Source organism: Pristiophorus japonicus, chromosome 1, assembly GCF_044704955.1.
Source record: "Pristiophorus japonicus isolate sPriJap1 chromosome 1, sPriJap1.hap1, whole genome shotgun sequence".
In the NCBI taxonomy this organism is placed as follows: Eukaryota; Metazoa; Chordata; class Chondrichthyes; family Pristiophoridae; genus Pristiophorus; species Pristiophorus japonicus.
Genome location: NC_091977.1, coordinates 65,681,908 through 65,708,701, shown reverse-complemented (window position 1 = coordinate 65,708,701; position 26,794 = coordinate 65,681,908). Strand labels below are relative to the sequence as shown.

General features: G+C 43.2%; 1 protein-coding gene across 1 annotated transcript in view; it reads left to right on the top strand.

The window, feature by feature from the left end:
- Window positions 1-25,651, top strand: part of zcchc7 (zinc finger, CCHC domain containing 7) — a 324,827-nt gene extending 299,176 nt beyond the window's left edge. Inside the window, exons 7-9 of the mRNA XM_070880618.1 lie at window positions 22,687-22,782; window positions 23,159-23,276; window positions 24,562-25,651. Of these exons, the coding sequence (XP_070736719.1) occupies window positions 22,687-22,782; window positions 23,159-23,276; window positions 24,562-25,130 (783 nt within the window). The 3' untranslated portion in view covers window positions 25,131-25,651. The remainder of the gene's footprint in view (window positions 1-22,686; window positions 22,783-23,158; window positions 23,277-24,561) is intronic.
- The last annotated feature ends 1,143 nt before the right edge of the window (window positions 25,652-26,794 follow it).

The following is a 26,794-nucleotide window of genomic DNA, read 5'->3' as shown; positions in this document are numbered from 1 at the left end:
CGTCCCAAAATGCTTTGAAAGTGTAGTCACTGTTATAATGTAGGAAAAGAGCCAGCCAAATTGCACACAGCAAGGATAATCTGTTTTTTGTGGTGTTCATTGAGGGATAAATATTTGACAGGACACCAGGGAGAACACCTCTGCTGTTCTTCGAAATAGTGCCATGGAATATTTTACGTCCACCTGACACAGCTGACGGGCCTCGGTTTAACGTCTCATCCGAAAGATGGCACCTCCGACAATGCAGCGCTGCCTCAGTACGACATTAGATAGTCAGCCTAGATTATGTGCTCAAGTCTCAAGTGGTACTTGAACCTACAACCTACTGACTCAAGAGGCGAGAGTGATACCCACTGAGCCACAACTGGCACAATGGTGCATTGAGAGCTTGTCACATGACATTTTTACCCAAAGTTGTCCTGCAAAATTGCAAGATAAAAACAGATGTAGGTATTGTTTCCATCATCCTGCAATGAAATGTTTTAAAAGCTGACTTTTTTTAAATGGACAGTGCTTTAGCTTCAGTAAAACAGCAAGAATTTTACCTACAGAAGAGTACACTGTATTATATCTCAGCATGAAAAATCCTTCAATTGTAGCACAAGCGGGAAATGAAGCTCTTTATACCATTCTAGTTCTTTCTGCCCCAGGATCAATAGTGTCAAAACTATGTTATGACCTTTGGAGCTCTTCTCATTAGCAATTGGGTTTCTTTGAAAAATAAATATACTCGTCATCATCCCTATATCCTATTTCTGCATCTATATACACTATGTTATCTCAATAACGTTTTACTGGATTGTCATCAAATGTTTATTGGTTTGGATGTTCTCAGTCTGGGGTCCCTTGAAGAATGGGCTTCTTGGCAATTATTAGTGCAGCAGACCATATGTCTGTGAGCAGTGAGCTTAACTCAGTTGATAACACTCTCGTCTCTGAGGCAGAAGGTCATAGGTTCAAACCCTACTCCAGTGACTTGAGCATATAATCTCGGCTGACACTTCTGTGCAGTACTGAAGGAATGCTGCATTATCAGAGGTGCTGTCTTTCAAAATGAAATGTTAAAATAAGGTCCCAGCTGTTTGTTCAGGTGATGTAAAAGATCCCATGGTACTATTTTACTAAAATCATGATATTCTCCCTATGTCCTGACCAACATTCATCCCTCAAGCAACATTCTTAAAACAGATGAATTGGTCATTTATCTCATTTGCTGTTTGTAGGACTTTGTTATGTGCATAGGAACAGGAGTAGGCCATTCATCCTCTCAGCTTGTTCCACCATTCAATTAAATCATGTCTGATCTGTACCTCAACTCGCTTTCTTTACCTTTGCTCCATATCTCTTGTACCCTTCCACAATAAAAATCTATCAACAATTTTGAAAAAATTAAATTGAACTCTCTAAGTTTTTGGGAGGAATTGTTCCAGATTTCCACTACTCCTTGTGTGATAAAGAGCATCCTGATTTCGCTCCTGAATGGTCTAGCTCTAATTTTAAGATTGTGTCCGCTTCTTCTGGCTTCCCCCACCAGATGAATTAGTTTCTATGTTTCTAGCCTTTTGAATGTCTTTTCATTTTAACGATCTCAATTTGATCATAATTTGACCCTTTTAGCATTCTAGTGAATCTGTGCTGTACCCCACCAAGGCCAAATATATCCTTCCTGAGGTGTGGTGGCTAAAACTCAACGCGTTACTCCAGTTGGTGCTCTGACCTAGGCTCTGTACACCTGAAACTGCTACAAAACTTACTGTGTTCCGCAAACTTGGTTATAGAACTCTTTATTCCTTCATCCCACTCATTGATCTACATGGCGAAAAGCTGAAGTCCCTGGGGAACATCACTTGTCATATCTTGCCAATTGGAGTACATTCCCCTTATCCCTACTCTCTGCTTCCTACCTCCCAACAAATTACGAACCAATCATATTACAGTCACTATTCGCAAGATGTTCCCTTACTGTCAGAATCTGTTCTGCTTCTCCCAGTCTATGTGACAATTAAAATCTCCCATTATAACCACATTGTTTCTGCTACATGCTTCTCTGATCTCTGCATTTATACATTCATCCACTACATCACAACTGTCAGGAGGTCTGTAGACAACTCCCATCAGAGACTTGCATCCTTTGCTGTCCCTTAGTTCTACCCATAGTGTTTCCACTACTTGATTACCCTTACTGAAATACTTTCTTTCTACTGCTGTAATTGTGTCAAAAATGCTGCTCCTCCTATGTTCCCAATTTCCCTGTCCTATTAAAAGATCCTATAATCTGCAATATTTAGCTCCCAGTCATGCCCAGCTTGTAGCCAGGTCACTGTAAGGCTGCTGCATCATACCCTTTAAGAAAATTGGCTGTCGCATTTGCTCACATGACAACAAAGACCATGTCAAAAAAAAAATTAACTGTGAAATATGTTGCCATGAATGTAAATTCATTCTTAATTGCAAAAAACCCTTTGCTGTACCACAAGTTTGGTCAGAATTTCCAGTGAGGGACAAAAGGTCCTGATATAGAACAACGGTTCCAAACAAAATGACCAATTTTACATGCAGATAAGAAGCATAACCATTACCGTCTAAAAACCATTCATCCTCACCCAATTCATGGTACAAATCTTCCTCAAGACAATGTAGGTATATTGCCTTATCCATCCCTTTAAATGATTATGAACAACTAAACCAAGTACCTTTTAAACAAAATACTAGTATCAGATTATGGTCTTCTAATCAGCAATTATTTTCCAAACCAGGTTATCCCAGAATTTTAGGAACAATTCATTGAGTTTTACTCTAAAGAGTGAGGAAGTATCTTTTTCTTATTTCTATTTCTATATCTCCTATGGTCATCATCCCTTGATCGTTTTGGCATTGTTGTGCTTGTCTCAGTTTATCTGCACCCCATAGCTCCCTGCTTTCCCTGTCTACTGTTTTTAGAAAAGGCTTTGGTGAACAACTTACTTTTTGATTTCCATATTTTTGTTCTAGTCACTTCCAGATATTCAGTAAGAGGTAATAAACTGGAGTTCGGATGGCATCACAGACATCATTCATCCATTTCGATTTCCAAAGTTGTATACTCGACCAATTATTTCCAGAATAATAACTTTAGTTTTAATCTCCTCCTTTTATTTCAGATTTTAATCTTACATTTTTTATTAAACCTAAAACTAACAATTAATTTTAGTCAATGCCTATTTTCCTTCTAATTTGAGTTCCTGATAATCTATGTGCTCTGTCATTCTATCTCGTCACTTTTCTAATGCATTTGGAATGATTTCCATAACCACTTTGAAAAGCATTCTTCGAAATTGAATTTTAGCAGAGCTTGTTTTTTCAGTTGTCAAATGTTTTGATTTAGAGTAAACTTAATTAATTTTTGTTTATTTTCAATGTTCCCTCATAGTTTTCTCTTTTTCAAAATAGTGCTCTGCACTGTAAGAGCAGTGGCCTCGAATGGCCTCCTTCTGTGCTGTAAATTTCTATGATTCGACAAAGAGCTGCAGTTATCTCCCCTGTGTTCCCAAGGAAGGGTAAAATAATTGTTAGTGCTATTAATATCAACAAGTTGACTGAAAAATTTCATAATTCCATTAGGGAGCAATATTTTGAGAATGAACTGAAAATACTTGACTCTTTGACGCAAGAGGTAACATTAAGATTTGAGTAGGAAGCAATGTGTGCTGTTTCAAGTAGAAAGTAAATGATGACTTTGTGCTTTATTGGCAGGAAATTGCTTTTCCTTCCCCAGTGTAGTGATGCATCTCAAGTGCACAGGATATTACAAGAGATTATGAATTTATGAAGTCTTTAAGATCTATCCACTTAATTTGGTCCTTATTAAATGTTTAAATGTTGTCTACACTTACTCCCACTCCCAGATATGATCATACTCTTATTTTGGTATGGTGATGCATGCGCGGTTTGGAAAATGCCGCTGGCTCTGTGGTCATCTAGGGTTCGTTATGATGACAGATGATAATGAACCTATCAAATCTGTCCTTTCACCATGTGCTACTATGGAGACTGGGTCAGGCTTCAGGGAATCGGGACGATGCTGCTGAATGAACTGGTGTAATTCAAAAATACAGTGACTGAGGCAGCTCAATAAAATTGGGACATTTTAGATATATTTGTTGATCATTTTGAACTTTTATATTGCTTGAACGGGATCTAGTGTATCTGCAAGTACACAGAAATACCACCTATATAAACCCATTAATGGAGGGATGTGGTTTTATATGTAAATGGTGGCATAACAGTAAGCTGGTTATCTCTCCAAATTGATTGGTGAGTGCAAAGAGCACAGAAAGACTTGGAGCAATTACGCTGGTTTACAAATAAACAGCATATAGCTCGTGGCATAAAGTCAGGAAGTGATGTGCTTGTTGATATTAAACTTATCTGTTCAAGGAGCAACATTGCAAGTGATGACTGGCTAGGCTGGTTCCACAGGCAGAGGTAGTACAACCCTGAACTCTTTCTCTAGTTTCTCTCCCAATTCCCCTCATGTCCTCTCCAAGCTCATCATGTCCATGAGACCCACCTCCTGCTCTCGTGACCTGAATCCCAGTAAACTGCTGGCAACCCAATTTCTCTTCCTGGTCCCCAGCAAAAGATAGAAAGAAGAAAAGTAAAAGTGGAGGGCAGAGAAACCTAAGGCAAAAAACAAAAAGGGCCATATTACAGCAAAATTCAAAACATAGAAACATAGAAAATAGGTGCAGGAGTAGGCCATTCGGTCCTTCGAGTCTGCACCGCCATTCAATAAGATCATGGCTGGCTGATCATTCCTTCAGTACCCCTTTCCTGCTTTCTCTCCATACCCTTGATCCCCTTGACCGTAAGGGCCATATCTAACTCCCTCTTGAATATATCCAATGAACTGGCATCAACAACTCTCTGCGGCAGGGAATTCCACAGGTCAACAACTCTGAGTGAAGAAGTTTCTCCTCATCTCAGTCCTAAATGGCCTACCCCTTATCCTAAGACTATGTCCCCTGGTTCTGGACTTCCCAACATCGAGAACATTCTTCCCGCATCTAACCTGTCCAGTCCCGTCAGAATCTTCTATGTTTCTATGAGATCCCCTCTCATCCTTCTAAATGCCAGTGAATAAAGGCCCAGTTGATCCAGTCTCTCCTCATGTGACAGCCCAGCCATCCCTGGAATCAGTCTGTTGAACCTTCGCTGCACTCCCTCAATAGCAAGAACGTCCTTCCTCAGACTAGGAGACCAAAACTGAACACAATATTCCAGGTGAGGCCTCACTAAGGCCCTGTACAACTGCAGTAAGACCTCCCTGCTCCTATATTCAAATCCCCTAGCTATGAAGGCCAACATACCATTTGCCTTCTTTACCGCCTGCTGTACCTGCGTGCCCACTTTCAGTGACTGATGAACCATGGCACCCAGGTCTTGTTGCACCTCCCCTTTTTCTAGTCTGCCGCCATTCAGATAATATTCTGCCTTCGTGTTTTTGCCCCCAAAATGGATAACCTCACATTTATCCACATTATACTGCATCTGCCATGTATTTGCCCAATCACCTAACTTGTCCAAGTCACCCTGCAGCCTCTTAGCGTCCTCCTCACAGCTCAAAATGCCACCCAGTTTAGTGTCATCTGCAAACTTGGAGATCTGACACTCAATTCCTTCATTCAAATCGTTAATGTATATTGTAAAGAGCTGGGGTCCCAGCACTGAGCCCTGTGGCACCCCACTAATAACTGCCTGCCATTCTGAAAAGGACCCGCTTATCCCGACTCTCTGCTTCCTGTCTGCCAACCAGTTTTCTATCCATGTCAGTACATTACCCCCAATACCATGCGCTTTGATTTTGTATACCAATCTCTTGTGCGGGACCTTGTCAAAAGCCTTTTGAAAGTCGAAATACACCACATCCACTGGTTCTCCCTTGTCCACTCTACTAGTTACATCCTCAAAAAAAACTCCAGAAGATTCGTCAAGCATGATTTCACTTTCATAAATCCATGCTGACTCAGTCAAATCCTGTCACTGCTTTCCAAATGGGCTGCTATTTCATCCTTAATGATTGATTCCAACATTTTCCCCACTACTGATGTCAGGCTAACCGGTCTATAATTACCCGCTTTCTCTCTCCCTCCTTTTTTAAAGGGACAAAGTGTGTTAGAAAGACAAGCCTGAAGGCTCTGTGCCTCAATGCGTGGAGTATTCAGAATAAGGTGGACGACTTAACTGCAGGTAGCAGTTAATGGGTATGATGTAATTGGCATCACGGAGACATGGCTCCAGGGTGACCAAGGCTGGGAACTCAACATCCAGGGGTATTCAACTTTTAGGAAGGATAGACAGAAAGGAAAAGGAGGCGGAATGGCATTGCTGGTTAAAGAGGAAATTAATGCAATAGTAAGGAAGGACATTAGCTTGGATGATGTGGAATCAGTATGGGTGGAGCTGCGGAATACCAAAGGGCAGAAAACGCTCGTGGGAGTTGTGTACAGACCACCAAACAGTAGTAGTAAGGTTGGGGACAGCATCAAACAAGAAATAAGGGATGCATGCAATAAAGGTACAGCAGTTATCATGGGTGACTTTAATCTACATATTGATTGGGCTAACCTAACTGGTAGCAATACAGTGGAGGATGATTTCCTGGAGTGTATTAGGAATGGTTTTCTAGACCAATATGTCGAGGAACCAACCAGGGAGCTGGCCATCCTAGACTGGGTGATGTGTAATGAGAAAGGACTAATTAGCAATCTTGTGCACGACCCCTTGGGGAAGAGCGATTATAACATGGTAGAATTCTTTATTAGGATGGAGAGTGACACAGTTAATTCAGAAACTCGCGTCTTGAACTTAAGGAAAGGTAACTTCGATGGTTTGAGGCGTGAATTGGCTAGAATAGACTGGCAAATGATACTTAAAGGGTTGATAGTGGATAGGCAATGGCAAACATTTAAAGATCACATGGATGAACTTCAGCAATTGTACATTCCCTGTCTGGAGTAAAAATAAAACGGGGAAGGTGGCTCAACCGTGGCTAACAAGGGAAATTAAGGATAGTATTAAATCCAAGGAAGAGGCATATAAATTGGCCAGAAAAAGCAGCATACCTGAGGACTGGGAGAAATTTAGAATTCAGCAAAGGAGGAGAAAGGGTTTAATTAAGAGGAGGAAAATAGAGTACGAGAAGAAGCTTGCCGGGAACATAAAAACTGACTGCAAAAACTTCTATAGCTATGTGAAGAGAAAAAGATTAGAGAAGACAAACGTAGGTCCCTTGCAGTCGGATTCAGGTGAATTTATAATGGGGAAAAAAGAAACGGCAGACCAATTGAACAAATACTTTGGTTCTGTCTTCACGAAGGAAGACACAAATAACCTTTCAAAAGTACTAGGGGACTGAGGGTCTAGTGAGAAGGAGGAACTGAAGGATATCCTTATTAGGCGGGAAACTGTGTTAGGGAAATTGATGGAATTGAAGGCTGATAAATCCCTCGGGGCCTGATAGTCTGCATCCCAGAGTACTTAAGGAAGTGGCCCTAGAAATAGTGGATGCATTGGTGATCCTTTTCCAACAGTCTATCGACTCGGGATCAGTTCCTATGGACTGGAGGGTAGCTAATGTAACACCACTTTTTAAAAAGGGAGGGAGAGAGAAAGTGGGTAATTATAGACCGGTTAGCCTGATATCAGTGGTGGGAAAAATGTTGGAATCAATTATTAAGGATGAAATAGTGCATTTGGAAAGCAGCAACAGGATCGGTCCAAGTTAGCATGGATTTATGGGGAAATCATGCTTGACAAATCTTCTTGAATTTTTTGAGGATGTAACTAGTAGAGTGGATAAGGGAGAACCAGTGGATGTGGTGTATTTGGACTTTCAAAAGGCTTTTGACAAGGTCCCACACAAGAGATTGGTGTGCAAAATCAAAGCACATGGTATTGGGGGTAATATACTGACGTGGATAGAGAACTGGTTGGCAGACAGGAAGCAGAGAGTCGGGATAAACGGGTCCTTTTCAGAATGGCAGTCAGTGACTAGTGGAGTGCCGCAGGGCTCAGTGCTGGGACCCCAGCTCTTTACAATATACATCAATGATTTGGATGAGGGAATTGAGTGTAATATCACCAAGTTTGCAGATGGCACTAAACTGGGTGGCGGTGTGAGCTGTGAGGGGGATGCTAAGAGGCTGCAGGGTGACTTAGACAGGTTAGGTGAATGGGCAAATGCATGGCAGATGCAGTATAATGTGGATAAATGTGAGGTTATCCATTTTGGTGGCAAAAACGCGAAGACAGAATATTATCTGAATGGTGGCAGATTAGGAAAAGGGGAGGTGCAACAAGACCTGGGTGTCATGGTTCATCAGTCACTGAAAGTTGACATACAGGTGCAGCAGGCGGTAAAGAAGGCAAATGGTATGTTGGCCTTCATAGCGAGAGGATCTGAGTATAGGATCAGGGAGGTCTTACTGCAGTTGTACAGGGCCTTGGTGAGACCTCACCTGGAATATTGTGTTCAATTTTGGTCTCCTAATCTGAGGAAGGACATTCTTGCTATTGAGGGAGTGCAGCGAAGGTTCACCAGACTGATTCCCGGGATGGCCGGACTGACATATGAGGAGAGACTGGATCAACTGGGCCTTTATAAATTGGAGTTTAGAAGGATGAGAGAGGATCTCATCGAAACATACAAGATTCTGACGGGACGGGACAGGTTCGATGCAGGTCGATTGTTCCCGATGTTGGGGAAGTCCACAACCAGGGGACACAGTCTTAGGATAAGGGGTAGGCCATTTAGGACTGAGATGAGGAGAAACTTCTTCACTCAGAGAGTTGTTAATCTGTGGAATTCTCTACCGCAGAGAGTTGTTGATGCCAGTTCATTGGATATATTCAAGAGGAGGTTAGATGTGGCCCTTATGGCTAAGGGGATCAAGGGGTATGGAGAGAAAGCAGGAAAGGGGTACTGAGGGAATGATCAGCCATGATCTTATCGAATGTTGGTGAACATAAGAAGAACATAAGAACATAAGAATTAGGAACAGGAGTAGGCCATCTAGCCCCTCGAGCCTGCTCCGCCATTCAACAAGATCATGGCTGATCTGGCCGTGGACTCAGCTCCACTTACCTGCCCGCTCCCCGTAACCCTTAATTCCCTTATTGGTTAAAAATCTATCTATCTGTGACTTGAATACATTCAATGAGCTAGCCTCAACTGCTTCCTTGGGCAGAGAATTCCACAGATTCACAACCCTCTGGGAGAAGAAATTCCTTCTCAACTCGGTTTTAAATTGGCTCCCCCGTATTTTGAGGTTGTGCCCCCTAATTCTAGTCTCCCTGACCAGTGGAAACAACCTCTTTGCCTCTATCTTGTCTATCCCTTTCATTATTTTAAATGTTTCTGTAAGATCACCCCTCATCCTTCTGAACTCCAACGAGTAAAGACCCAGTCTACTCAATCTATCATCATAAGGTAACCCTCTCATCTCCGGAATCAGCCTCGTGAATCGTCTCTGCACCCGCTCCAAAGCTAGTATATCCTTCCTTAAGTAAGGTGACCAAAACTGCACGCAGTACTCCAGGTACGGCCTCACCAATACCCTATACAGTTGCAGCAGGACCTCCCTGCTTTTGTACTCCATCCCTCTCGCAATGAAGGCCAACATTCCATTCGTCTTCATGATTACCTGCTGCACCTGCAAACTAACCTTTTGGGATTCATGCACAAGGACCCGCAGGTCCCTCTGCACCACAGCATGTTGTAATTTCTCCCCATTCAAATAATATTCCCTTTTACTGTTTTTTTTTCCCAAGGTGGATGACCTCACACTTTCCGACATTGTATTCCATCTGCCAAACCTTCGCCCATTCGCTTAACCTATCTAAATCTCTTTGCAGCCTTTCTGTGTCCTCTACACAACCCGCTTTCCCACTAATCTTAGTGTCATCTGCAAATTTTGTTATACTACACTCTGTCCCCTCTTCCAGGTCATCTATGTATATTGTAAACAGTTGTGGTCCCAGCACCGATCCCTGTGGCACACCACTAACCACCGATTTCCAACCCAAAAAGGACCATTTATCCCGACTCTCTGCCAGCCAATTCTCTATCCATGCTAATACATTTCCTCTTGACTCCGCTTACCTTTATCTTCTGCAGTAACCTTTTGTGTGGCACCTTATCGAATGCCTTTTAGAAATCTAAATACACCACATCCATCGGTACACCTCAATCCACCATGCTCATTATATCCTCAAAGAATTCCAGTAAACTAGTTAAACATGATTTCCCCTTCATGAATCCATGCTGCGTCTGCTTGATTGCACTATTCCTATCTAGATGTCCCGCTATTTCTTCCTTAATGATAGTTTCAAGCATTTTCCCCACTACAGATGTTAAACTAACCTGCCTTTTGTCTGCCCCCTTTTTTAAACAGAGGTGTTACATTAGCTGCTTTCCAATCCGCTGGTACCTCCCCAGAGTCCAGACACTTTTGGTAGATTATAACAAATGCATCTGCTATAACTTCCGCCATCTCTTTTAATACCCTGGGGTGCATTTCATCAGGACCAGGGGACTTGTCTACCTTGAGTCCCATTAGCCTGTCCAGCACTACCCCCCTAGTGATAATGATTGTCTCAAGGTCCTCCCTTCCCACATTCCTGTGACCAGCAATTTTTGGCATGGTTTTTGTGTCTTCCATTGTGAAGACCGAAGCAAAGTAATTGTTTAAGGTCTCAGCCATTTCCACATTTCCCATTATTAAATCCCCCTTCTCATCTTCTAAGGGACCAACATTTACTTTTGTCACTCTTTTCCGTTTTAAATATCTGTAAAAGCTTTTACTATCCGTTTTTATATTTTGCGCAAGTTTACCTTCGTAATCTATCTTTCCTTTCTTTATTGCTTTCTTAATCATTCTTTGCTGTCGTTTAAAATGTTCCCAATCTTCTATTTTCCCACTAACCTTGGCCACTTTATACGCATTGGTTTTTAATTTGATACTCTCCTTTATTTCCTTGGTTATCCACGGCTGGTTATCCCTTCTTTTACCGCCCTTTTTCACTGGAATATATTTTGTTGAGCACTGTGAAAGAGCTCCTTAAAAGTCCTCCACTGTTCCCCAATTGTGCCACCGTTTAGTCTGTGTTTCCAGTCTACTTTAGCCAACTCTGCCTTCATCCCACTGTAGTCCCCCTTTGTTTAAGCATAGTACGCTCGTTTGAGACACTACTTCCTCATCCTCGATCTGTATTACAAATTCAACCATACTGTGATCACTCATTCAAAGAGGATCTTTTACTAGGAGATCGTTTATTATTCCTGCCTCATTACACAGGACCAGATCTAAGATAGCTTGCTCCCTTGTAGGTTCTGTAACATACTGTTCTAAAACAATCCCGTATGCATTCTATGAATTCTTCCTCCAGGCTACCCTGTGCGATTTGATTTGACCAATCGATATGTAGGTTAAAATCCCCCATGATTACTGCCGTTCCTTTTTCACATGCCTCCATTATTCCCTTGATTATTGCCCTCCCCACCGCGAAGTTATTATTTGGGGGCCGATAAACTACACTCACAAGTGACTTTTTCCCCTTACTATCTCTAATCTCCACCCACAATGATTCAACATTTTGTTCATTAGAGCCAATATCGTCTCTCACAACTGCCCTGATATCATCCTTTATTAACAGAGCTACCCCACATCCTTTCCCTTCTTGTCTATCTTTCCGAATCGTCAGATACCCCTGTATGTTTAATTCCCAGTCTTGGTCACCCTGCAACCACGTTTCTGTAATGGCCACCAAATCATACCCATTTGTAATGATTTGTGCCGTCAACTCATTTACTTTATTTCGAATGCTGCGTGCATTTGGGTAGAGTGTTTTAATACTAGTTTTTAAATCATGATTTTAGTTTTGACCCCTCCTGCAGCCCCTTTATATTCGGTGGCCCTTTTTGTTTTTTGCCTTGGGTTTCTCTGCCCTCCACTTTTACTTATCTCCTTTCTGTCTTTTGCTTTTGTCTCCTTTTTGTTTCCCTCTGTCTCCCTGCATTGGTTCCCATCCCCCTGCCATATTAGTTTAACTCCTCCCCAACAGCACTAGCAAACACTCCCCCTAGGACATTGGTTCCGGTCCTGCCTAGGTGCAGACCGTCCAGTTTGTACTGGTCCCACCTCCCCCAGAACCGGTTCCAATGCCCCAGGAATTTGAATCCCTTCCTGTTGCACCACTGCTCAAGCCACGTAGTCATCTGAGCTATCCTGCGATTCCTACTCTGACTAGCACGTGGCACTGGTAGCAATCCTGAGATTACTACTTTTGAGGTCCTACATTTTAATTTAGCTCCTAGCTCCTTAAATTCGTTTTGTAGGACCTCATCCCTTTTTTTACCTATATCGTTGGTACCAATGTGCACCACGACAACTGGCTGTTCACCCTCCCTTTTCAGAATGTCCTGCACCCGCTCCGAGACATCCTTGACCCTTGCACCAGGGAGGCAACATACCATCCTGGAGTCTCAGTTGCGGCCGCAGAAACGCCTATCTATTCCCCTTACAATCGAATCCCCTATCACTATCGCTCTCCCACTGTTTTTCCTGCCCTCCTGTGTAGCAGAGCTAGCCACAGTGCCATGAACTTGGCTACTGCTGCCCTCCCCTGATGAGTCATCCCCCTCAACAATACTCAAAACGGTGTATCTGTTTTGCAGGGGGATGACCGCAGGGGACCCCTGCACTACCTTCCTTGCACTGCTCGTCCTGCTGGTCTTCCATTCCAGAGCTGGCTGTGGACCTTTCATTTGTGGTAAGACCAGCTCGCTACACGCGCTACTCACGTCATTCTCAGCATCGTGGATGCTCCAGAGTGAATCCACCCTCAGCTCCAATTCCGCAACGCGGACCGTCAGGAGCTGGAGGCGGACACAGTTCCCGCACACGTAGTTGTCAGGGACACCGGAAGTGTCCCCGAGTTCCCACATGGTACAGGAGGAGCATATCACATGACCGAGCTCTCCTGCCATGACTTAAACCTTAGATACACTTAAATTGGCAACAACAATGTTAAAGTTTACTCACTATTATAGAAGAGAAAAAAGAAAAACTACTCACCAATCATTTACCCCCTTGGCTGTGACGTCACCTTTCTGTTTCTTTCTGCTTTTTTGCCTTCTCCCTGTAGCTGCACAAGTACGCCTCTCCACGCACCTCTCGCCGATGCTGGGCCCCGGACTCCCTGCTGTGCCTTTTATAGGCCTCTCCAACGAACTCCCGACTGCCTCTCCTCGCACCTCTCGCCGACGCAGGCTCGAAGAGCCGAATGGCCTACTCCTGCACCTATTTTCTATGTTTCTATGTCCCCATGCTAACTTATATTGTTAACGTTTCACTCTCCTCTGGTACTGTCACATTCCCTTTTAGATCTGTCGTCATCAACTCCCCAACCCCCCCCCCCCCTCAAAAAAAGCCACCCTCAAGTCCTCTGCCATTGCAAACTACCACCCCATCTCCAATCTCCCTTCCCTCTGCATTAGTCCTTGAAGGAGTTCTCTGCCCAGCTTTCCCACAGCTCAATGTTTGAACCTCTTTAATCAGGTTTCTACCCATGCCACAGCACTGAAACAGCCCTTATCCAAATCACAAGCGACAGTCTGTGGTGCACTATCCCTTCTCATCATTCTCGACCTATCTGTAGCCTAAGATAGGTGATCACACTATCCCATCACGGGCTGCGGCCTCTGCTGCAGCATTTCCCGCCCGACAGGGAGCCAAGCTTGTCAATCAGGCTGGCTTCGGGGCGGGGATCCTGTTTTTTTTTAAAAAGCACACACGCTGTGAAGTCAAAACATAGTAAATATCGGGGCCATTGTATTCAGATACCACCACAAACTCCATTCCCAACGTATCAATTCCATCTCCCTCCCTGCCATTGTCCGATGCTGGTTCATAACCTCAGCATCCTATTTGACCCTGATCTGGACATCCGACCCCATATCCTCTCCATCACAAACACCACCTACTAACACCTCTGTAATATAGCCCCTCTCCACCCATGCCTCAGCTCATCTGCTGTTGAAACCCTCAGCAATGCTTTTGTTTGTCCAGGCTCGACTATTCCAATGCTCTTCTGACTGGCCTCCCATTTCGCACCTTCAGCTGATCCAAAACTCTGTGGCCTATGTCCTAACTCTCATTGAGTCCCGTTCACCCCTCGCCCCTGTGCACACTGACCTACTTTGGCTCCCAGTACAGTATCACCTTGAATTTAAATTCCTCCTCCTTTTGTTCAAATCCCTCCATGGCCTCGACCCTCCCTATCTCTGTAACCTCCTCTTGCTCTATAACCCTCCAAGATCTCTATGTTCCTCCAATTCTGGCCTCTTGCACAATCTCCGATTTTAATCGCTCCACCATTGGTGGCCATGCTTAAACTGCCTAGGCCCTAAGCTCTTTAACCTCCTCCAGTCCTACAACAACAACTTGCATTTATATAGTGCCTTTAACTTAGTAAAATATTCCAAGGCGCTCCACAAGAGCAGTATACTTAGCCGCATGAGATGTTCGGACAGGTGACCAAAAACTTGGTTGAAGAGCTAGGTTTTAAGGAGCTTCTTAAAGAAGAGAGGTAGTGAGACGAAGAGGCTTAAGGAGGGAATTCCAGAGCCTCAGGTCCAGACAGCTGAAGACATGGCTGTTAATATTGGAGCAATTTAAATCAGGAATGCACAAGACCAGAATTAGAGGAGCACAGAGATCTCGGAGGGTTGTAGGGCTAGAGCAGGTTACAGAGATAGGGAGGGGTGAGGCCATGGAGGGATTTGAAAACAAAGATCGAGACATTGCCGGACCGGGAGCCAATATAGGTCATTGAGCACAGAGGTGATGGGTGAACGGAACTTGGTGCGAGTGAGGACACGAACAACAGAGTTTTTCATGAGTTAAAGTTTATGGAGGGTGGAAGATGGGAGGTAGGCCAGGAGAGCAACCCTCCAAGAACTATGCGTGCTTCTAATTCTTGAGCATTCCCGATTTCCTTCACACAATCATTGGCGACCATGCCTTCAGCTGTCTATGCCCTAAGCTCTGGAATTCCCTCCCAAAACCTTTCTACCGCTCCTCCTTTAAGATGCTCCTTAAAACCTACCTCTTTGACCAAGCATCTGGTCATTTGTCCTAATATTTCCTTATGTGACTTGGTGTCAAATTCTGTCTGATAATGCTCCTGAGAAGCGCCTTGGGACATTTTGCTATGTTAACAGTGGTATATAAATGCAGATTATTGCTTCTGTTGCTTTGATGGCATTCCATGTGGACTATTGAAGTGATGCAGAGTTTTGAACAGCTAAAGCCGCTTTTGTGGTTCTGGCATGAAAAATTGGATCAAACTCAAATTGCAGCAACTCTGTGTGGAGCTGTTCGTCATTACCTTGGAGAGAGTGGACAGACTGGCCACACTGCTTCATCATTATAGAGAATGGACAGACTTTTTTTATATGTTCATGGGATGTGGGCGTTGCTGGTATTTATTTCCCATCCCTAATTAACTTGAACTGCTACAGTCGTGTGGTGAAGGTACTCCACAGTGCTGTTAGAGAGGTAGTTCCAGGATTTTTACCCAGCGACGATCAAGGAATGGCGATATATTTCCAAGTCGGGATGGTGTGTGACTCGGAGAGGAACTTGGATGGTGTTCTCATGCGCCTGCTGCCCTTGTCCTTCTAGGTCATGGGTTTGGGAAATGCTGCAGAAGAAGCCTTGTTGAGTTGCTACAGTGCACCTTATAGACACTGCAGCCACGGTGAGCCGGTGGTGGAGGGATTGCATGTTTAACATAAGAACATAAGAATTAGGACCAGGAGTAGGCTATTCGGCCCTTCGAGCCTGCTCCACCATTCAATAAGATCATGGCTGATCTTCTATCTTAATTCCACTTTCCTGCTCGATGCCCATATCCCTTGATTCCCTTAATATCCAAGGTGGTGGATGGGGTGCCAATCAAGCAGGATGCTTTGCCCTGGATAGTGTCGAGCTTCTTGAGTGTTGTTGGAGCTGCACTTATCCAGGCAAGTGGACAATATTCCATCACACTCCTGACTTGTGTGTTGTAGATAGTGGAAAACCTTGGGGAGTCAGCAGGTGAGACACTCGCTGCAGAATACCCAGCCTGTGACCTGCTCTTGTAACCGCAGTATTTAAGTCCAGTTAAGTTTCTGGTCAATGGTGACGCCAGGATGTTGATGGTGGGGGATTCGACGATGGTAATGCCATTGAATGTCAAGGGACGGTGGTTAGACTCTCATTGGAGATGGTCATTGCTTGTGTGGCATGAATGTTACTTTCCACTTTCCAATATCGTCCAGGTGTTGCTGCATGTGGACACCGACTGCTTAATTATCTGAGGAGTTGCGAATGGAACTGAACACTCTGCAATCAGCAGCATACATCCCCACTTCTGACCTTATGATGCAGGGACGGTCATTGACGAAGCAGCTGAAGATGGTTGGGTCTAGGACAATCACAACCATCTTCCTTTGTGCTAGGTATGACTCGAGTCAGTGGAGAGTTTTCCCCTTGATTCCCATTGACTAGGGCTCCTTGATGCCACACTTGGTCAAATGCTGCCTTGATGTCAAGGGCTGTCACTCTCACCTCACCTCTGGAATTCAGCTCTTTTATTCATGTTTGGACCAAGGCTGTAATGAGGTCTGGAGTTAACTGGTCCTGGCGGAACCCAAACTGAGCAACTGTGAGCAGGGTATTGGTGAGTAAGTGGCGCTTGCTAGCTGTCGACGACACCTTCCATCTCTTTACTGATAATTGAGAGTAGACTGATGGGGCAGTAATTGGCTGGATTTAATTTGTCCTGCTTTTTAAGGGCAGGACATACCTGAACAATTTTCCACTTTGTCAGGGAGATGCCAGAGTTGTAGCTGTATTGGACTGACCACACCACTTCATCACTGTAGAATGGACAGACTGACCACAAAATGTTAGCATGCAGGTACAGCAAATAATTACGAAGGCAAATGGAATGTTGGCCTTTTTTGCAAGGGGGATTGAAGGCTTTGTGTCTTAATGCAAGGAGTATCCGCAATAAGGTGGATGAATTAATTGTGCAAATAGATGTTAACAAATATGATGTGATTGGGATTACGGAGACGTGGCTCCAGGATGATCAGGGCTGGGAACTCAACATTCAGGGGTATTCAACATTCAGGAAGGATAGAATAAAAGGAAAAGGAGGTGGGGTAGCATTGCTGGTTAAAGAGGAGATTAATGCAATAGTTAGGAAAGACATTAGCTTGGATGATGTGGAATCTATATGGGTAGAGCTGCAGAACACCAAAGGGCAAAAAACGTTAGTAGGAGTTGTGTACAGACCTCCAAACAGTAATAGGGATGTTGGGGAGGGCATCAAACAGGAAATTAGGGGTGCATGCAATAAAGGTGCAGCAGTTATAATGGGTGACTTTAATATGCACATAGATTGGGCTAGCCAAACTGGAAGCAATACGGTGGAGGAGGATTTCCTGGAGTGCATAAGGGATGGTTTTCTAGACCAATATGTTGAGGAACCAACTAGGGGGGAGGCCATCTTAGACTGGGTGTTGTGTAATGAGAGAGGATTAATTAGCAATCTCATTGTGCGAGGCCCCTTGGGGAAGAGTGACCATAATATGGTGGAATTCTGCATTAGGATGGAGAATGAAACAGTAATTTCAGAGACCATGGTCCAGAACTTAAAGAAGGGTAACTTTGAAGGTATGAGGCGTGAATTGGCTAGGATAGATTGGCGAATGATACTTAGGGGGTTGACTGTGGATGGGCAATGGCAGACATTTAGAGACCGCATGGATGAAGTACAACAATTGTACATTCCTGTCTGGCGTAAAAATAAAAAGGGGAAGGTGGCTCAACCGTGGCTATCTAGGGAAATCAGGGATAGTATTAAAGCCAAGGAAGTGGCATACAAATTGGCCAGAAATAGCAGCGAACCTGGGGACTGGGAGAAATTTAGAACTCAGCAGAGGAGGACAAAGGGTTTGATTAGGACAGGGAAAATGGAGTACGAGAAGAAGCTTGCAGGGAACATTAAGGCGGATTGCAAAAGTTTCTATAGGTATGTAAAGAGAAAAAGGTTGGTGAAGACAAACGTAGGTCCCCTGCAGTCAGAATCAGGGGAAGTCATAACGGGGAGCAAAGAAATGGCGGATCAATTGAACAAGTACTTTGGTTCGGTATTCACTAAGGAGGATACAAACAACCTTCCGGATATAAAAGGGGTCAGAGGGTCTAGTAAGGAAGAGGAACTGAGGGAAATCTTTATTAGTCGGGAAATTGTGTTGGGGAAATTGATGGGATTGAAGGCCGATAAATCCCCAGGGCCTGATGGACTGCATCCTAGATACTTAAGGACCTTGGAAATAGCGGATGCATTGACAGTCATTTTCCAACATTCCATTGACTCTGGATCAGTTCCTATGGAGTGGAGGGTAGCCAATGTAACCCCACTTTTTAAAAAAGGAGGGAGAGAGAAAACAGGGAATTATAGACCGGTCAGCCTGACCTCAGTAGTGGGTAAAGTGATGGAATCAATTATTAAGGATGTCATAGCAGTGCATCTGGAAAATGGTGACATGATAGGTCCAAGTCAGCATGGATTTGTGAAAGGGAAATCATGCTTGACAAATCTTCTGGAATTTTTTGAGGATGTTTCCAGTAAAGTGGACAAGGGAGAACCAGTTGATGTGGTATATTTGGACTTTCAGAAGGCTTTCGACAAGGTCCCACACAAGAGATTAATGTGCAAAGTTAAAGCACATGGGATTGGGGGTAGTGTGCTGACGTGGATTGAGAACTGGTTGTCAGACAGGAAGCAAAGAGTAGGAGTAAACGGGTACTTTTCAGAATGGCAGGCAGTGACTAGTGGAGTGCCGCAAGGTTCTGTGCTGGGGCCCCAGCTGTTTACATTGTACATTAATGATTTAGACGAGGGGATTAAATGCAGTATCTCCAAATTTGCGGATGATACTAAGTTGGGTGGCAGTGTGAGCTGCGAGGAGGATGCTATTAGGCTGCAGAGTGACTTGGATAGGTTAGGTGAGTGGGCAAATGCATGGCAGATGAAGTATAATGTGGATAAATGTGAGGTTATCCACTTTGGTGGTAAAAACAGAGAGACAGACTATTATCTGAATGGTGACAGATTAGGAAAAGGGAAGGTGCAACGAGACCTGGGTGTCATGGTACATCAGTCATTGAAGGTTGGCATGCAGGTACAGCAGGCGGTTAAGAAAGCAAATGGCATGTTGGCCTTCATAGCGAGGGGATTTGAATACAGGGGCAGGGAGGTGTTGCTACAGTTGTACAGGGCCTTGGTGAGGCCACACCTGGAGTATTGTGTACAGTTTTGGTCTCCTAACTTGAGGAAGGACATTCTTGCTATTGAGGGAGTGCAGCGAAGGTTCACCAGACTGATTCCCGGGATGGCGGGACTGACCTATCAAGAAAGATTGGATCAATTGGGATTGTATTCACTGGAGTTCAGAAGAATGAGAGGGGACCTCATAGAAACGTTTAAAATTCTGACGGGTTTAGACAGGTTAGATGCAGAAAGAATGTTCCCAATGTTGGGGAAGTCCAGAACCAGGGGTCACAGTCTGAGGATAACGGGTAAGCCATTTAGGACCGAGATGAGGAGAAACTTCTTCACCCAGAGAGTGGTGAACCTGTGGAATTCTCTACCACAAAAAGTAGTTGAGGCCAATTCACTAAATATATTCAAAAGGGAGTTAGATGAAGTCCTTACTACTCGGGGGATCAAGGGTTATGGCGAGAAAGCAGGAAGGGGGTACTGAAGTTTCATGTTCAGCCATGAACTCATTGAATGGCGGTGCAGGCTAGAAGGGCTGAATGGCCTGCTCCTGCACCTATTTTCTATGTTTCTATGTTTCTATAAATGTAGGGAAGTCCTGCTACAACTGTAAGACCACATTTGAAGTACTGTGTACAGTTTTGGTCTCCTTATTTAAGGAAGGATATGCTTGCTTTGGAGGTAGTTCAGAGAGGGTTCACGAGGTTGATTCCGGAGATGAAGGGGTTGTCATGAAGAAATGTTGAGCAGGTTGGGACTATACTCATTGGAGTTCAGAAGAATGAGAGGTGATCTTATCGAAACATATAAGATAATTAGAGGGCACCACAAGTTGAATGCAGAGAGGATATTTCCACTCATTGGGGAAACTAAAACTAGGAGACATCATCTCAGAATAAGGGGCCGCCCATTTAAAACTGAGATGAGGAGAAATTTTTTCTCAGAGGGTTGTAAATCTGTGGAATTCTCTGCCCCAGAGAGCTGTGAAGGCTGGGTCATTGAATACATTTAAGGCGGAGATAGACATATTTTTGAGCGATAAAAGAATAAAGGGTTATGGGGAGCGGGCAGAGAAGTGGAGCTAAGTCCATGATCAGATCAGCCATGATCTTATTAAATGGCGGAGCAGGCTCGAGGAGCCAAATGGCCTACTGCTGCTCCTATTTCTTGTGTCATTAGAGCCAATGTTTTTCATTGGTTAAGCTTTTGAAGCAGATGTTTAACTGTCTTGTGTGTGATGTTGATTCAGCCAGTTGTGTGAGTACTCTTTAGGGACAGATCTTGGATTTCAATTGACTTTTTGGCGTTTTGTGTTGAGTTATTTTGCTTCATCTACAACAGACTTGGTTCATGTTAATGAGAGACAATGGGATTAGACCTAATGTTGAACACTGATTTCCACCTTTCCTTCAAATATACCTGATAATTGTACAGTTTGGATGGGTTCTCAACCTTGTATTTCTAACAAACAAATGACCAGGTTTTTCTAATTGGGATTTGATAGAGATGTCCTTTTGGTTACCTCATGGCCCAATCTGCCAAAGCCTATCTCTTTGCTTAATGCTGAGGAACATCTTTCATTGGATCAGTGGTGTAAGTGAATAATAGTGTGCATCTGAAAGAAAGGAAGACTTGCATTTATATAGCGCATTTATATATGACAACCCCTTCATCTCCGGAATCAACCTCGTGAACCCTCTCTGAACTACCTCCAAAGCAAGCATATCTTTCCTTAAATAAGGAGACCAAAACTGTACCACCGGACATCCCAAAACTCTTTACAACCAATGAAGTACTTTTGAAGTGTAGTCGCTGTTGCAATGTAGGAAATGCGGCAGCCAATTTGCACACAGCAAGCTCCCACAAACAGCAATGTGATAATGAGCAGATAATCTGTTTTTTAGTGATGTTGATTGAGGGATAAATACTGGCTTGGACACCAGGGATAACTCCCCTGCTCTTCTTCAACTCCCTCAGTACTGCACTGGAGTGTCAGCCTAGATTTTTGTGCTCAAGTCTCTGGAGTGGGATTTGAACCCACAACATTCTGACTTAGAAACGAGAGTGCTACCAACTGAGCCACTAGCTGATGTCTAATCTGAATGGATGGGAAATGGTGCTGTGCAGCATTATGTATGAGCTACTTTATTTGGGCCCTGGTGAAGTATAGATTCTTTACAAGTCCACGATGGCAAAGATTTGGAGATTGGTCCTTTTTGACCAGTAATGCAGTCAAAACTCTTTTCGAGATGTCAATTGCTTGGATGGTGTGGCAAAGTGTGACTACTGGTGCTTTGAGTGTTTTACCGCTGATTATGCAGAATTGTCGGTGCTAAATTTAAAGAGAGGTTGCAATCTCATTGCTAGAGCATATGTCAAATAAATCACCAACTCTGTCACAGACCCACTGAAAGAAATCAAGTAAGGGATGGATACAGGTTTGTTCACTACCTGTTCATTAAGAAAAGTTCAAAGAGAACTATTTTTTCTATGTAATTACTCCTGTACAAATACTAGTAATGGTACACATGTCCAAGGTTTTTCTGGATTCGTAGATAAGAAAAGTAATTGTTACATCTGCTGTATTCAAGTAATTCAAAGCAACAGAAGCACCAGTGACATAACACAGCATAACATAACCTTTTTATGTTGGACGAGGTGCTCAGTATCTGCCAGAATTTGCTATGCTCTTATTACTGAAAAAGTCCTGACATTTTAACAACAATTTTTTTGTGGGAGATAATTCAATATTTTAACTTGTCTCTGTAGTTAAGGTCCCTTTTAAAAATAAACATAAGAACTATTAAAGTTTATAGCACAGGGGGAAGGCATTCAGTCCATCAGGTGTGTGCTGGCTCTTTGCTAGAGCAATCAAAACAAATCCCACTGCCCTATGGTCTCCTCATAGCCCTGTATCATCATCTACTTCAAATATTTATCCAATTTTCTTTTTAAAAACACAACACAGAACTGCCTACTGTGTTGACAGTAAGCTATCAGTCAGACAATAAAGCAGTGTGTTTCGTGAAATTGGTTTCAAGATTGGGGTTAAGGCACACTGCTGTGGTACAGTTAAGGGCGTTTTACTTTGTATCTGACCATGATGATATTGGCTGACCAAAATGGAAAAGTAGTTCTCATGTAGATGAGTCCAAAAATTTAATTATTTCACAGTGACAGTATTTCACTTGTTTAAATACCTTTTAGTTTCAGATATTTCAGTTGGTAGTGTTTCTGAATGATTCTTCAGACTGTTATAAATATATAAATACAAGTTGTGTTAGTAAAATGTCGCATTCCATGTTGCAGACCAACCGAGGACCAATTGTAAATGGATATTCCCAGCCAATTGAGAAGAGATCTGTGTATTGCTACAATTGCGCAAAGAGAGGACATTATGGCTACGTAAGCTTCAAACATTGAATTTTATACAATCATAATTTGAGTACTTCAATTGTACTGCATTTTTATAAAATGTAATTAAAACAAACCCAATGACTGTAAAATTGCATTTGATGTTTGCCAGAAATATGGTGAATTCAGAAAGTACAATCTGAAATGTTACTGTTTTTAAAGAGTTCAAAATGTATTTACTCTGATGTTGCTGCCCGTTTGCACCAAGGTGCCAATTACTGATGACTTCCAATTCACTGACACCTGGTGGGTGGGAAGAGAGATGGGGAAATTTGCATAAACAATCAACTATTTTCTAGTCCCCTAAATTGGGTATGGAATTCATGTTTATCTTTATACTAAAGAACAATGTTTTGGTGATTTGCAGGAATGTTCAAGCAAATGGATGAATAATCATACCTTGCCTACATCACCATTTGTGTATTACTATGATACAGAGCATGACATAAAAAAGAGAGAGTGGAGGTTACAGAGGAGGGTTGAAGGTTAGTCCTTTTTAATGTTGGACATATAACTGGTATCAATCTCTGAAGCGAAACTGGTCAGTCGTGAATTATTGATTTGTAATGCGTGTTGCAACCAATATTCCCTTTAATTTTTTGGGTGCATGGCTCCTTTAATGGGCTGTGCAGCCCATTCAAAATACCGCGCATGCGCGGATTTTCCTGTTTAAAAGCCAGTGAGCCAGCTGCATGGGAACTGCAGACGCTGAACAACTGCACAGCTTAAAAGGAACATTGGTTGCAACATAGAGCGCTGTGGAATGGAGGCATACAGGTTCAATCCCTAATCTCAACTGTGCTGCTGTATGGAAGATAATCTGCTGAGCAACAACAGCAGGCTACTGTTACAGGACTGTAAACGACCAGCTGAAATGACCAGTGGCATCAATAGAGCCCAGGGAAAAGAAGTGCATGAACCAGGGCGACCACTGATACCCTTGCCTAACAAAAATCTATCGATCTCAGTATTGAAAATTGCAATTGAACCAGTATCCACAGCCTTTTGGGGGAGAGAGTGTTCCAGATGTCAACTATCCCTTGTGTGGAAAAAGTGCTTTCTGATATCACTCCTGAATGGCCTAGCTCTAAGTTTAAGATCATGTCCGCTTGTTCTGGATTCCCCCATCAGAGGAAATCGTTTCTCTGCATCTACCCTATTGAATCCCTTTATCATTTTTAACAGCTCAATTATATTGCCTTTTAACCTTCTAAACCAAGTTTCTGCAACTTAGCAGTACTAGTATTGATAATACATTAGCCTACTGGTTATTGAACTTGACTTGCAACCTAGAGGTCGTGAGTTCAAATCCCACTATGGCAAATTGTGAAACTGAGTTCAATAAATCTGATATTCTGTGGACAGGCACCAGAAAATTATCATGAAGCTATTCGATTGTTGTAAAAGCCCAACTGGTTCATTTATGTTCGTTAGGGAAGGGAATCTGTCACTTGCACCTGGTCTGGCTCCAGTTTCACACTGTGGTTAACTCTTAATGCCCTCAGGGAAACTAGGGATGGGTCATGATCGTCAGTGTCGCCCCCGTCCCAAGAACAAATTTTTTTAAATAATGACACTATACATATAAACTGCATTTATTAGAGTAAATGTTCTTCAACTAGTTTGAATGCAGCAAAGAAAATGTGACAATTGCAGTCAATAGCTGGAACCTTTACTTTCCAATTTGCATTTTTGACATGATCTCAGCACATACGAAAAGTAATGAAACTCAAGTTTCTTGCGCGCTAATTTTGACTGTTTCTCCTCCAGAACTTCAAGATGCTGGGCTTCTGGAAACTAGCTGTCCAACTAAGAGATGGCACAGGGAGGCTGCAAGTGAGGATTTGCTTTCCAAGAAAACAAAGAAAAAAAGGAAGCGAGAGCTGCTGAAGAAAAAAAGGCTAGAACAAGATGGAAGAGAGGTCACGAGAAAAAGTTGGTCGGCGAGACGTCGCCATAAGACCTTCCACTTTCCCAGAAGTTTCAGTGAAGGTCTTGAGGATTTTCCAAGAGAATTTGCAGCGCAGTCAGTAGCAATTAATGGCCCACAGCACAATACCCACCAGAGCCCTCTGTTGTTTATGCGCAGTAATATCACACAAACTGAGCGACATCTGAGTCCAACAAGGAAAAAGAGGAACAAGACAAGGAAAAAGAAAAAGCACACAAAAGGAGAGACAATAGAGCTGGCAAAGAAAAGGAGGAAAAGGGCTAAGAAAGCAAGAATACATGTGGAAGAAGGAATGCTGTTAGTCCCAAATGATGCTTTAATAATAAAACAGAAACAAAAGAAGCGCAAGAAACATTCTAAAATTAAAGCTCAGGAATCTGTAGACTAATACGAAATAGTGAATAGTTGCATTATGTTTCTGGGAGCACAACAGCTACACAGCAACAATTAAATACTTGTTTTTAACATAAAATCATGGTACTAATTCACTGTGACACAGAGTTGATGGTTTCACACCCATTAGAGTTCTAGATGTCACCAGGCTATTAGATGATGCTGAGCAAAAGTTAGGTTTCTCCCAGGGGAAGGGTGGGTAAATTTTGAGAGTGATTCACCCTGGGCTGCTTCTGCACACTCTGGGGGGAGAGAGGCACCGAAGCCTGAGTGCAGGCCGTCTGTACAGCTTCCATGCCAAGGCCTGATGTACAGTGTAATGTAAAGGAGCAAGTTACCATTTTTTCATGCAGATTAATAATTTTGTTTGCCGTTTAGATAAATGTTCATGTTTGTTGCACGCTATGGTTAGATTCTAGTTTATTTTGGTTACCTATAATCAGTAAAATGATTGCTTTGACTTGTATTATTGCTTGTACTCTCAGTTTACAAGTTATTAAATATTTCTATCATTCATTTATGCATAGCAAATTTGTTCAAGCAATATATAGGGGTAGAATTTTCATCTTTACAACACGGCCAGTAATCTGGCGATGTGATGTTGCCTGCACGTTATATTTTGCTATCTTGTTCTGTTTAATCCTGAGATCATTATTTAAAGAGCATGGGCTTAAAATTTGGTTACGTAGCAATAGTTGATCGGCCGCTAAGGATGCTATTTTGGGTCAAAAATGGCACCAGCCAATTCTGGTGCCATCTTGGTGAAGGCATTAACGTTCGCGCTGGGAGTTGATTTGACACCAGTGTTGCCTTTTACATCCTCAACACTGGAAGTAACGCCCTGTGTTAACCTCGCACAGCTGAACATGTGTTCAGCAGCTGCAAGGACCCCCATCAGTGATATTTAAAGGGATCATCAACCATTCTCAGATCAGTTGCTGATTAATTTCTACTGGCTCTGTGTAAATTTGTGAAAATGTTTTCAGCTTTCTAGAGTTGTTTAAAGTTGGGGTAATGACGGGGCTTGGTGCTGCAAGTGGAGAAGGCCTTGCTTCTGACTTCATGGCTTCTGGTCAGACGACTTGCTCCAAGTCATGGATGCTCTAGTTGTTATCCCACTTGGCCTGCAGCATGACAGAGAGATGAAGCAGAGACAGCAAAGAAGAGGACCAGCTGCTCGCAGAGGGAGAAGGAGGAGGGGAGACCTTACCCATCTCGGGTCTTCCGAGAGCAATTCTGTTATCTCAGACTGAGCCAGGAGCAGTGTGTGAGGCGTCAGCACATTACGAAGGAGGTACTCACAGAACTCTGCCACCTCTTGCAACCAGACCTGTAGCCTCACACCAGAGCAAAGACAGAGCTGCCATTGGCTGTGAAGGTGGCTATGGCCTTGAATTATTTTGCGTTGAGATCCTTCCAGACTGGAGCAGGCGACATCTGTAACATCTCCCAGTTCACCGTCCACTGCTGCATGAGAGAGGTGACAGGTGCTCCATATGCCAGGAGAGGGGACTTCATTGTCTTCTCTCTGACCAACAAAAAGCAGGCAGAGCATGCACGTGGCTTTGCCAGGTTAGCTTACTTCCCCATGGTGCAGGGTGCCATTGACTGCACGCACACGACTTTGTTGACACCGCATCTAAATGCTGAGATGTATCA